The sequence below is a fragment of the Pithys albifrons genome, chromosome 11 (assembly GCF_047495875.1).
Source record: "Pithys albifrons albifrons isolate INPA30051 chromosome 11, PitAlb_v1, whole genome shotgun sequence".
Classification (NCBI taxonomy): Eukaryota; Metazoa; Chordata; class Aves; order Passeriformes; family Thamnophilidae; genus Pithys; species Pithys albifrons.
In genome coordinates this window covers 19,139,692-19,153,288 of record NC_092468.1, presented here as the reverse complement: position 1 = coordinate 19,153,288, position 13,597 = coordinate 19,139,692, and the positions used below count along the sequence as shown (strand labels likewise).

Genomic DNA, 13,597 nt, shown 5'->3' with positions numbered 1-13,597 from the left:
GTACAGAACCTCACTTTAAAGAAGACAATTCTTGTGCAGAAACTCTTGACACTTCTGGAAGGACTCAGTTGTAAGAAGTCTAATTACTATAAAAGAAATTCATGTGTTGTACTTTCCAGTCTGATTTGAGTTTCATGCACAATCATTCCTAAATCCAGAAAAATGGATCACCTGAATTCATGATACACTAAATATAATTGACTGTACAGTTCAATAGGTAATGCTTGCCAATCTTAATGTGCTTTAGCTCATCAGATACACAAGTGTATGTTTAAATTTGCAGTACTCTGTATTCTAAAGATAGAATTGACTCTTGGTGTGGTTGAAAGAGGGCAGGATCAGACAAGACCAGGCTCCAGGAGCATGTGCTGAGGTGGTAAGAAGAAAGAGGTCAGAGGAGCCCTGGCTGGCACCCAGTAAGTGCAGCCGTACCAGGCAGACATGGCTGTGCTGCCCCTCAGACAGCACCGTCCGTGTCCACACCCCCCGACTGCCCCACCCCCGAGGAAGGGACCAGTGCTGATGGACAGCGTCCCCAGGACCTCCAGGAGGGAGAGTTCTCTGTCAGTCACTTCAGGGCATAACAAAGATTTGAATTCCGCATTACCGTGATACCACATTCTGAACCTCCCCCAGTTCTGGGCACAGTTTAACTTGCCTTTATTTTATTAGTGTGACATTCTTCACTACTCAACCTCAGTGACAAACACAGCTCAAAGAGCCTGCAGCCTGATCTCTTCAAACCTGGTAGAGAAAGCCCTTCTTTTCCAATCAAATTTGCAATTGGACCAAAATATTAAGAGTCCACCTTCAGTTCATCACATTACCACTGATTTTAGTAAAAATTGTGTTTAACAGAAACAAATTGATCTTTTCTCTGTGGTTGATAACCTGTAAGTGTGAAGGCCTTTTGTGAGATGTCTCCCAGTTAGAGCGTAACTTGTGCAGAAAAGACATGAAGGTTCATGCTGAATTGACTGCTGATGTGAGCATCACTGTGATTTTTTTCCTTGAACAGTAACAGTAGCTGATTATATATCACGAGCTGAATCTCAAAGTAGACAGAGAAACCCTCCAAAGGAGACACTAGCCAAAACCAAGAAAGAAACGGTAAGATTTTTTTAACGTGTATCTCTTTCCTTCCTTTCAGCAGAACAGTAAAGGAATCAAGGCTCCAGTTAGCTCACCCTCATTTGACTATAAGTATATTCGAGTTCAAGAATAAATCATAAAAAGCAAAAAGGGCCCAGAGTAAACAGAGCTGACAGTGATTTGTAGACTGTCATTGCAGACTTCACAGAAACCAGGGTAATGCTAGAATTAAGTCTGTACACATTTTAAAATATTACACTTTAGTAATGTTGCATTATGTAATAAAATGTGAAAACTGTCCCTGGTAAGTCTGGAGAACTAAACCTTAGGGATAGAGAATACTAGGTGGCATTTCTAGTGACTTCTACAAAGTATTTTAGAAGGAATTAATATTACACAGATTGCGTATTTGAGATATTTTCTCCTTCAGGGATCAGAGTGACATTACATATTCTGAAAAATAACCAGAACTGAATAAAGCAGAATTTGTTCTAAAGTAACAACGAACATATTGCCACAAGTCATGTCTGAGTGCAGCAAAACATGAAAGATCCATTAACAAAATCTAATCTTGCTATTAGGGGTATGAAACTCAGTTTTTCGGTTAACCCCTTCATGGGTTTAGACAGTTTGAAATAAGGCATTTTGGGTGTGCTGGGGCTGTGCAGTCCTGGGGTTGCCTTGGCACGGTTTCCGCAGAAGTGTCCTATAAATGACAAGGTAAGTAATAGGATGCTCTAAATGACAGGATACAGGCACAAGAGGTGTTTCCTCTTGCAGAGCTGCTGTGTGAGCCAGAGGGAAAAGAACATTACACTCTGTATTGTTATGGAATTTTTGTATTACCCTGTTCTTGTTTTTACAAGGCAAAAGATGCGATTGACGAAAACAGCCCTTCTGAGAAGGCAGTGAATGGTCCTGCTACCACTTCTGGGGATGAGCCTTCTAAACTACAGCACAGTCCTGATGAAAAGAAAGTCACTGTTCAAGAGGATGGAAATAATCAGGAAGAAGCAGTGCTGAATGGTGTTTCATAAACTGAAGTTCCTAGTTTACAGTTCTTTTACATTACATTTAAAATAGTGCTTGTATAAGCTTGCCAAAGATAGAATATGGATCGCCAGTCTTGACACCGCACTTTCAGTTCCTCCATTTTGGAATACAGAAAGGGGAGGGATCCTGAAGAAATCATATGTTAAACATACTTTGACACCTACTGTGTTATAAATATATCATCAGATGTGCCTTGAGATAGTATATGTAACATTTAAATAAACAAAATTGCTGGCTATAGGAAATGTTATTTTGTTTTCAAAATACGGCAAAGATGTGAGGGGGATCCCTAACATAATACTCTTTATGAAAGCATTTAGCTGCTTTTGTTACATTTTTAATAATATGCAACCACTTCTTCACCTGAGGAATACTAGAAAGAAATGCAGTCTAAAATATTTTGCACTGAAATGTAATTTCTCCATTAGTTTAGTCTGGAAACTGGTCTGTTTTAATACATGTTTTTTAAATGCTGTATGTAGAGGAAAAATCTGCAGACCACTGGAATACATTTGTTAAATTCTCATAATCTGCAGGGACACTGGGTGACATTGGCAGTGACTGTTCTACATTGAGGCTTTGTTTGGTTTATTTATTAAACTGTACAGTATTTAAAAATCAAACATAGCTTTAGTTAACACTAAGCTGAATTAGTCATGTCCATTAAGACATAACCTGAACTACTGAAAAGATCAATTTCCAGAAAGTTTATTCTGTATAAACTACATATGTTAGTCCATAGTAGAGTATTTTTATTTTTGTTTTGGTTGTTTGATGTGCAATATGTTTTTTTTGTATGCTGGTAGTAAAAGAAAATAAACTTTGATCTTCCATCTGTTGACTGTTTCTATCAGAAATTTAAATTACTATTGACTTTAAGGTTTTCAAGCTGTAACTAACAATGGAAGCTTGCTTGTCAGGCAGCTTGAACCTCAACTCTTTTTAATAAGATTTTCTAACATGCTGATTTTCCTTTCTTTAAGGTGATGATGTCAAACATCAGTTAACAAGTCTAAAACCATTAGACTCCTTATCTTGGAGAATCACATACCTGACTAACATATATAAGAATTAATGCAGATGTAGTTTTTGATTGAGAAGTTAAAAGCATGGCACACCCACTCATCTTTTTGGGCACAAGAGCCTGAGCAATGAAGGACAAAAGAGGTAAGGAAAATCATCTGGTTAGCAAGGAATTGTAGGAAGTCACGGCAAATGGGAGTGCTGCAGCTCTGCTGACTTAAGTGAAAAAAGTTGTCTTACCTGATTTTGTCAGGAGCGAATAAGGACAAAAGATAAGTGTTCTGAACCACCCATGCCTCCAGCTGCTCTCCCTGGTACAGCTCCAGCAGAGCTGTCCCAAACAGGCTGGGGGGTGTGTGTCAGTTCAGGAGATGGGCAGTTTGTAGTATGACTTTAGAGACACCCAGCCCCAATGTTCCCTCCTGTAGAACACACACACTTTAATTGTTGTAACTCAAGTGCGCACAAGTAACGCAGCTGATGAGGCAGGCACAGGACTGGAGAAAGTTAGAAAAAGAGGGAAGAGGGAAAAAAAGTTGTTTAAGAAGGCAGTAGAATTTGGCAGGGAAAAACTTAAGTACAGAAACATTCTGTTTGTAGCTTGGAACGTGCAGACTGTTGAACTGTGCATGGTGCTATTCCAGCTGTCCTTCACCCTGCTTTAAATTCTGTGGCAAAGAAAAGGTACTTCCCTCCCCTCTTGGTAGGTTCTACATCTTACCACTTGACCCTGTTTCCTGAAGACACAGAACTCCCTAAGTGTTGTAATCTTTCACAATGACCTAGAAATAGTCCACAGCAGCATGAGAGGCAGCACTTGCACAGACGATGTCAGATGCTTCAAGCAGCAGTCCCAAGTCCAGGTTCTGGGACATGAAAACTCAAGATAATGAACAGGTGGGCGTTCGCTGCCAGAGGTGCTGCAGAAACACCAGGAGATTCTTGAAGTACGACAGAGCTCCTTGGCCTCACCTGAGATCCTCAAGAACAGCTGCTGGTGGGTGTGAGGCTTCACGCAGCACAAATCCAGCTTGGGTATCCTCAGTCTGCATAAAGAGTTCCTGTTTCCTACTCACTATAAATACAAGCCTTATGATGCGAGTTCTAGCTTTGTAGGATATCATAATGTATTAAAACTACAGTACTTTTACAAAAAATACAGAATTTATTAAATGCTATAAAATTCATCAAAAACTCAGTTATTAAAATCTAGGACATTCCAGACTCATCAGTAACTTAGGAAACTCAACCAACCTTGTTTTTCACAAGGCAAAGACAAGGGAGTACATTGTTTCCTGCACTTTATTTCTTCAGTCAGAGTCAACCACACACTTGACCCAGCTCTTTCCGTCAAGAAAACCCTCTGTTTTTTCCACCCCTTCCCCAAACTAGTTCACTGTGCCAACTTTGGCAAATGGAAGAGCAGCAGCACTTTAAACACGGCAAGTTAACAGAAATAGGTAACAGCATGAAAGTCTACCTGTGCCTGGTAACATGCACTGGCCACACCAAGTTACTGCTTTCTAACACAAAATATTTGAGTGGCAAATGGTGCTGTTTAATTAAGAACAGCTATGGAAAAACTTTAAGCCTCACTCCCTCCCACATTTCCCCAAAATAGTGACTGAGGAAGGAGGGAAGCACCTCCCTGGATTTGTATTTCCAGCTTCATTTATATAAAGGCAGAGACTGACATGAGAACTCTTAAGCCATTTATCAAAAATAATCATTTGTAGGGACAAACCCTCTGAGAGATTTTGTCTCATTTTTTAGCTTGGTCTTCCAGTAGATCTTTAGCTTCATTGATTTTTGCTGCTACGTATGGAGAGCCACCTAGAAAAAAGAAAACCTCTTGTCAGATGGAAAGAACCCCCCCATTTTTTTCTGTGTTGTTAATACTGCCACAGTACACAGAAAAGAAAGTGAATATGGTCTGAGGGTTCTACCAGCTAGACAACAAACTGGTTACGACTGAACCTGTCTCAGTTCAGGCACAGTCACTGCAGGAGCTCAATGTCACAATTTTTTCTTGTCAGGCTGTTTTTAGTTCACTGGAGTGTTTTTTTCCTCCTGTTTTATCAGTCATAAAAGAATTGGTCACTAATGACTTAGCACAGTCTGGTGAATACAGAACTATTGAACTAACATTTCTGCAGATAACCCTCCTCCTCCTCCTCCTCCTCCTCCTTCAAGGCCACACACAAACTGCTGCTGTACCAAGGGACTAGTTCAGCTTTTCAACACAGCAAACAAGTGACTTAGGGAAACACTGAAACAGAATTCACAGTGCAAATGACTGTGTTTGTGGCATATACACTTTTAATTGTACTGAAATTACTCTATTTACTTGAAGCTTAATTTAACTTGTTTAGGTCATGTAAAACATGAAATGCTCTAGCAGTCTCTGGATAGCTATTTTTAGGTTCTCCATATATTCAGTAAAGTTAATTTTGAAGTTAACTTCTGCTCAGTATTATCTGTGAAAGGCATATCCCAGGGATTATGTTGGATTTTGGTGCATAAAAGTAATGAGTTCAACAGTCACTTTAAAGGAAGCCATTTTACCTTTTAAACAACGAACTAAGAAGGTGAGTGCCAAGCACCAACACATGACTCTGACTCACTGAACAGAATTTAGAACAGGTAGAGATGCCTTGAGTTACTAACTTTGAGAACAACTGGATTCTGAGCCTTTGGAGTACTGCAAACGGGAATATTCCACAATTTTGTGTTTTCAGCAGCTGCAGAAGGCTCAATACTTGCCATTCATGGTGAATTCCCAAGGCATCACATGAACTCCAACTCAGATGTGGTACATAAAAGTATAGAAGTATACTCTGGGCTTTCATCTAAAATTAAGGCAATTTTAAGTCTCATTTTAATAAATCCTATTCTAATCTGATACATTAGGACATAGTAACAAACTGACCTGCTGAATTTGTCTGCACCCTAAAATTTCTTTGCAGTTTTCTGTGGGTTTTTTAGTAGCTGAGGTAGTCATGTCTCACTCACTTCTTCCTACACAGTTCCATTAATCTGTGTTAAAAACATACATTAATTAATCAACATGACTTAATTTCCTTACCTTTATCTGGATGATTAAGAAGCATGATCCGCCTATGAGCTTCTCTAATTTTACTTCTGTTGGCTGTAGGGCTTTAAAAAGAGAGAGAAAAACTGACTTAAGGGACCCTCATGAGACCCGCCCCAGATCTTCAAGCTGTCTGAGAATAAGTGAGTACTCTATCTTATCCATAAACTATTTGGCTAACTTCTATATTTTTCTTTTCCTACTCGTGATGTGTAGTGTGTAAACCCTGGAGAGGGTTTCTAAGGTTTTTCCAAAACACTGCTAAGAAGACATGATACAGCACTCCAATAGGATGGGAGTCATCCACATGATTCAAAAGAAACGGAACTACACTGTAATATTTTTATTGGGAAAACTTCCTAGAGGCTGAATGAAAAAAAAATTTGCTCTTGGTTTATTTAAAAATAAAAACACCAAAAAAACAGCAAACAACAAACTTCACAGTTGGAAGTTTCCTTCAAACAGAAGTTATTTGTTTGGGAAGATTTGTGTATTTGGCCTTAGGTGTTTTGGCAGGGATTGTCACCATACTCAGATCAATTATGTTCTTGAAGTGATAGAGATACAAGAAGTGGGTTTGCAGCACACACATCCTGCATCCATCTGAAATGGCCCAGCAGTGACAGGAACCACAGCAAACAGCACAACCACGTTCCCCACGCCGAGTGAACCCCAAGGCTTCCTGAAAAGAGCTTATTTAAACCTTCTGCATGTGCGAGGGAATTGCAGGTGTTTGGAAGTCCAGATAGAATTAGCTTCAACCAAGCTCAAGTGCAGCAAAAAATGCCCAATAAGCACAGAAAACCCTGAAAGGCCACCTGTTTCCTGACTTGGCAATGACACTCCCAGGGGATGCTGGGCATAGGATGGCCTTACGCATGAGAATGACATCCCTTTCAAACAAAAGGAAACACCAGGAAACACCACTGCCTCCCTTCCACTTTTCACTTCTAATAAATTTCATTTACCTCACTCCTAGTATTAAAGCCGCTTCTCGTTTAGTCATTTTCGGTTCAAATCCACCCCTGTAATAACCACTGAAGGCCTAAAAGAGAAAACATGTTAGTTTAAAAACCATTAATTTTTAAGTTTGTAAGTTAAAACAAGTCATTATTGCTTTAGAAGCTGCTGAGATTTTAGTCTGTAAAAATAGAAAAGCTTCTTATGCACTTGTAATAAGAAATTCTGTTGAAGTAGAGTATCATTATTGGAGTATTAACATTGCCAGAAAAAGTTCTCTATTAGCCAATCACCACTAGAATCTCTGAGATTGTTATTACTGACAAAACTATGTTTAGTAATGGAGAAAAATACAGCAGTGCCACAGAGTCTGTAGTTTCACCAAGTAAACTTTTAAATAAAAAGATTCTACTGATGAACAAAAACTTACAGGTGTTTGTAGGTTCTGAAGTGCTTGTTTAACCTGTGGCTCCATTTGCTTCATGGCTTTTACTGCATAGCGACCTTAAAGAGATGAGTATTGATCAAGGCCAAGTATAGTTTCACAAAGATTTAGCAATCCAATGCAACTGGTAACTTGTGGATTAGAACGTGGAATAAGGTTTTTTTATATAAAAAGTAACAATTTTGTTCAATCACAGTCATTAATACAGGTTCTCCCAAAGGAGTGTTCTGTATCATCCACCAGGCTACCTTAAAACCAGCCCTGAAGCACAGACAGCACTGGCTGTTGGGTGTCCCCTGTCACTTACACACCTGCGAATCCCGCCGCCGCTATGGCAAGGCCGACCGCCACCATCGTGCTGGCCTGCACAGGGAACACAGAGCGCTTGTTTACCAAAGGACAAATTTAAAAAAACCACCGGCGGTGCGTGGGGCGGGTCGGAGTAGCGTACACCCCGCCACGGGCCGGCCGGGGGTCACCGCTCGGGCCTCGGCGCCCCCGCTGACCGCGGGGACACAGCGAAGGGCCGAGGGGACACAGCGAGAGGCCGCGGGGACACAGCGAAGGGCCGCGGGACACAGCGAAGGGCCGCGGGACACAGCGAAGGGCCGCGGGGACACCGCTTCGGAGACTCCCGAGCCGCGAGGGCCGAGCCAGCCCGGCCCGGCCGGGGCTGCGCGGCCGAGGCCGGAACCAGCGGCCTGCCCGGGCCCCTCGCACCGCGGCCACGGCCAGCGGAGCCCCCGGGCCGGGAAGGGCACGCACAGCGCGGACACACTCACCATGTCGGCCCCGAGCGCCGCAAACACCGCGGCCAATGCCGTAAAGCGGCGGGGCGGGAGCGAGCCGGGACACCGCCCCAGGAACGCGGGCGGAGCGGGAGGGCAGAGCGCCGGGGAAGGGAGGGCACAGCCCCGGCAGGGCAGAGTCCCAGGGAGGGCAGAGCCCCCGAGGAAGGGAGGGTACAGTGCCGGGGAAGGGAGGGCAGAGACCCCGGGAAGGGATAGCACAGTGCCGGGGCAGGCAGAGCCCGGCGGGTGTGGGACAGCAGGGCCGGGGCCGCGGGGCCGAGTCTGTGTAGAGGCGGCAGCTCCGCACGGGAGCTCTCGCAGAGCGCGGTGTTACGGGGTTGTAAAAGCCATAGTACTGATCTTGTTCTTAATGTAACTAAGGGATTTCGCCCCTGGCCCACAGGCTTCTGACACCCCAGATTCGCTTTTTAAGAAAAAGTAATTTCTCAGTCCCTCCAGAGGGTAATGGAGTGCTGTGCCCGGTTCTGGGCTCGTCAGTACGAGAAAGACAAGGGGATACTGGAGAGGGTCCAGTGGTGGCCACAAAGATGATGAGACGTCTGGAGCATCTCTCTTATGAGGAGAGACTGCAGGAGCTGGGCATGTTCAGTCTGGAAAAGACTGAGAGGGGATGTCATTAATGCACCAAGAGGGTGGTGCCAGACTCTTCTGTGGTGCCCAGTGACAGCTGCAGCAGCAATGGCCATAAACTAAACCACAAGTAGTTCCACCTCAACATGAGGAAGAACTTCTGTACATTAAGGGTGGCAGAGCACTGGAACAGCTGCCCAGGAAGAGTGTGGAGTCTCCCTGTCTGGAGGCATTCCAAACCCACCGGCACGCGTTCCTGTGTCACCTGCTCCAGGTGCCCCTGCCTTGGCAGGGGGCTTGGACTGGATGATCGCCTTATGTCTGTGCCAACCTTGAAAATTCTGTGATTCTTTCAATTTTTTTGTCTTTTATCTCAAGGGTCTGCTCCCCGTGTGTGACTGCCCATTTTCCCATGGGCTGGGCGCTCACTCCCTGCTCTCTCGCTAATGGAGCGTCCCCGCTGTGCTCCCAGCGCAGCTCTGACCGATTGGCCCCGGCTCACAGGGACAGGCTGAGGGGCTGGAGATTGCTACGGAATGAGGGAGAATTACAGGCACAGCAGCTGTGTTTGAATATTATTAATAACATCGTGTCATCTGTTAATAACACAGTGTGACACACAGCACAACAGTCACGTGTCCAGCTGTCTGTCTGTAGCTCTGGTTTTAAGACGCAGTTCTGGAACGTGAGTAACATGGCGGGGAGACCACACGAGCCTTGAGCTTCAGACAGCTCAAGGCTCAGAGTTACACTGTCTGACTGATGCGTAGTGAAAGCTTTCTTGTCATCCTCTGTGCTTGTAGAACATGTCAGTGACCTCATGGACTCCCGGAGGACCCGTGACCAAAGCCAGCTGGCTTTTACCTGCTTAAGGCTTAGGACTCACAAGCCCTCATATAAGCAGTTTAGTGTCAGAGTTGACCACTGGCTAAGAAACTCTCTGCTCTCTCTTGCACTGGAAGACAGGATATTTTTTTCTTGCTGTGTATTGTCTGTGAGTGCTGAGTTCACTTTGAATGTGTCATGATTTCAGTTTGAGCTTAAATTATTTTTCTCACTAAAATTTTGACTGCCTCATTTAATATCTTCTAAGGTAATATTTGAAGGGGTCTCCTGTCTCCTTCCTTCCCTGTCGCTTTAGTAACACTACAAGAAAATGACCTGCTGCCTTTTAAAAGGGATGGAAGAAGGGGTTTGGTTAAGGCACTTGTAATGTTGTACAAGTGTTTCATGAGATGTAAATAAAAGGACACTTTTATATTGGATAAAGGAATTGAATCCATTGATTACAGAGCACAAGGCCCCTGACAGCCTATAAGACTTGTTCAAATATGAAAAGGGGAGTAAGCAAGTGGAAAAAAAAGTAGATGTTTCTTTTAGGGGAGGTAGGGGGAAGAGTCTGTAAAGTGTATGGGACTGGTAAGTAACTAACTAGGTTATCTTCATTTGTAAAAAAGTATTTGGTTCTAAGATGATTTCCTCTTTGACCCTTTTCTTTCAACAAGGTTTTCCAAAAGAATAAATTAAAAAAAAAAGTTAATGACTTTAGTGGGACATGACTAGAATTTATTTTTTCATATCATCTAAACAAGAAGGCCCTGTCTCTTAATTACTTGAAGTTTTATTCTTCCATCTTGACAGAGCCTTTTGCTAGATCCATATCTTAAGTGGTTTTCAGGAGCAAACTATCTGAAAGGAAGTTTTATTTTATTTCCTTCCTCACTTTCCCCAGTCCCTGTTTAGAAGAAATGGTAGTTCTACTGGCAAAGGCGCTTTTGGCAATTTATATTTAGAGGTTCTTTTTTTCCTTTTTAGAGAGAAAGGACAGATGTCATGAAGTGTGCAAACTGAGTTGGGAATAGGTAATAATAAACCTAATTCCCCTGTGAAAGCCCTTTAAAAGAAAAGCCAGAAAGATCTTGGGAAGCCTCTGCTTGCTTAAAAGAAGAGTGCATCTTTATGGAGAAGAAAGGAAAATAAGTGGGAAAGCCTGGAAAGAGTGGAGGTGGGATGGAGGAATTTGCATTATTATTTGCATGTTAGATAACAGCAAATGGACAAGGCTTACCCTGGGGCTGGAATAATTTGATTTTTATTAGGTAAAACAACACAGTATTTTTAGATAAAATTTCCCAAGTCCTTTAAAATATGCTGTGTATATTTTTTTACTCCACAAGACAACTCAAAGTTTGTTTCTTCCCACAGTTGTTGCGCTTCCCTGTCAGAGCTAATGGAGAACTAAATGGGTCCCAGCTTGGACATCACTGACAGTGAAATCAAAGTTCTGTTTGATTTGCCTAATGAGTCCATTTTATAGCATCTTATTCCTCTGCATCTTCTATCGCTCAGCCTTGTGCTGGTGTACAGAAGGTCATTCACAGGGGAAAATTAATAAGCTCTAATGGGCTCAAGTGAAACAGGTGCACTACAGTTTTTGTCCTTTCTGCAAAAGGTCTGTATTTGAAATCAGGAGGAAGGCAAAATTATTGAGTGTTTAAGAAATATAGTCTCAGTTGGAGTACAAAACCTTTTATTTTGCCTACTGTGTTCCTAAACTGTTCCCTTTCTGTAAGCCAGAGAAACCCTGAAGCTTTTGTAGTTTCTTCTGGCAAGTGTTTTATCCTACTGCTATCTTCAGGTTTCCACTCTGAGGTTAGAGTGCCTTATGATAGAAGATTATATTTCTTTTGGAAGCTTTATCTTACTGGACGATCCAAAGCAGCTGGTATATAGAACATAAGTAAACTTTTCCACTTAACAGACCCTTCCTGCAGAAATCTGGCTGTACTTTCACAGGACTTTGTCTTCTCAAATTGAACAGAAGGTGAAATAGGTATTTGTGCTTTCAGAAGGTTTGTGGCGTAGCTGTTAAATGCCTATAAGGCTGTTATTTATTTAAGATCACAGTTCTATGTTGTCACATGCACAGCCAGCCAGATTTTAGACGGCTTGTTCTGTGCGTGCAGTGACTGGACTGCCAAGCTGGTAGAGCCTTGCAGATTTTCTACTTGTGTCACCAAGACAGGAATTTTTAAACGCGTTGTTTATTAATGTTTTAAGTTATATATAATAAAAAAAAATTTAGGTAGAATATCTTGGGGATTTTTTTCCTGCAGATTTTATTGCTGCTTTTTGCCCATACTTCACCTTCTTTGGCTATGCCAGTCTGCCAGTTGTCATTTTCACATCTATTTTTCTTTTCATTTGTACCTTCTCAGAGGCTCTATCTTTTTGTGTGTCCAACATCTGAACCAGAACACAATGCCACACTCTTTTACCTGTGGCTAAATGAACTTGGTATGTGTAACATCACTCTGTCATTAAACTGATAATCATAATTATTAGAACATAGTGTGGATGACATTAATTATAAACTGAGATTCTCTCACTTGTTAAGAAAGGTTGTAGATTTTTTATTTAAACAAAGCAAGATTTCACTGTAGTTTGACAGCAAGTGTGAAGTATATATGTCTGGCAGGCAGCATATCCATGTTCATGGTAATCACAAGAGAATCTGAATTAAAGTGGGCATTATTTAATTGTTTAATTATTTAATCGGTAAGATTGTTGGAACGTGATGGAGGGGCAAAGTTTGTCATTGTTAGTAAATCAGTCTCAAAATTCCCTGAAGCTGAGCTAAGGAATACAAAATCTAGATGTGAATGTGTTCTCTCTCTAGAATTTCTAAAGTTTGATACTTACCATCTTTAACCTGCGTTGTTCTGACTTACATTTCTCATTTGAGGAAAAAACGAGATAATTCTGATGTGTTTACCCCAGCTGTTGTTATTTCTGGTTTTATATTGCTTGTTCCTACTCAAGTCTTCATTTTTGAAATTTGTATTCTGCCCCGGCTGGTGCTGAAACTTGCATGTCTGTGCTGTGAAACTCTATTAAGTATTAGGAAAACAAGCTTGTGGTAGTTGTAGCAAAGAATTTGGAGAGAGTAAACCTTTATTTGCAAAAACAATGAATTGTAGTGAGGAACAGTTCTAAAAAACAAAGATCCTGATTTGTACGTTTCCTCCATATAGAGATTATCCCAGGTTCAAGGTGTACAGCAGCTGTCAGGTAAACTCTGGTCCCTTTGTGTAATGTAAATTCAGATTTGCAACAGAATCTGCTCCTCTCCTGCATGAAGATTACAACTGCAGCAAGGAAAATTTGGGCAGGGCAGAGAGCAGAAGAGGGAACAGCAAGAAGCAGGAAGCTACAAGCCTAGGAGGAACATCACCGATGTTCTGCAGCCATGAGCTCTCAGGAGCTTTCTGTAGAAAGCAAATGGTTTTCTGAGGAGAGAGTAGAGGGTTTTGCTGTTGTGTTGGTGATGTTAAGGACACAGGTTGACACTGTAATGCACAGGTAGCTGTAACAGGCAGCCTTGGGGTTGCATTTTGCTCTTGGTTAGCATATTCCACCGCATTCAAAACAATCACTGGATTAGGTGGAACCACCAGGAGAAAGGGGGTGATTGCTCCTTTTATTTAAGAGCGGCTGACTGACTTTTGGAGTTAAGATCAAAGGCAGTGCAAGAAAGAAACAGAAAAAAGG

At 42.1% G+C, this 13,597-nt stretch overlaps 2 protein-coding genes across 3 annotated transcripts in view; one reads left to right on the top strand and one right to left on the bottom strand.

Annotated features, from left to right (window-relative positions):
• The window catches only part of FXR1 (FMR1 autosomal homolog 1), a 32,416-nt gene extending 29,433 nt beyond the window's left edge, over nt 1–2,983 (top strand). For both annotated transcript variants that reach the window (XM_071566125.1, XM_071566126.1), the window contains 2 exons: nt 1,019–1,110; nt 1,959–2,983. In XM_071566125.1, coding sequence (XP_071422226.1) covers nt 1,019–1,110; nt 1,959–2,129 — 263 coding nt within the window. In that variant the 3' untranslated portion in view covers nt 2,130–2,983. The remainder of the gene's footprint in view (nt 1–1,018; nt 1,111–1,958) is intronic.
• A 1,884-nt stretch (nt 2,984–4,867) lies between these two features.
• DNAJC19 (DnaJ heat shock protein family (Hsp40) member C19) lies at nt 4,868–8,536 on the bottom strand. Its single transcript, XM_071566303.1, has 6 exons — nt 8,447–8,536; nt 7,976–8,027; nt 7,650–7,723; nt 7,228–7,304; nt 6,254–6,324; nt 4,868–5,001 (listed from the first exon to the last, which is right to left on the bottom strand). The coding sequence occupies exons 1-6, from the start codon at nt 8,447–8,449 to the stop codon at nt 4,931–4,933; spliced, it is 348 nt and encodes a 115-aa protein (XP_071422404.1). The 5' UTR covers nt 8,450–8,536; the 3' UTR covers nt 4,868–4,930.
• Nucleotides 8,537–13,597: the final 5,061 nt, after the last annotated feature.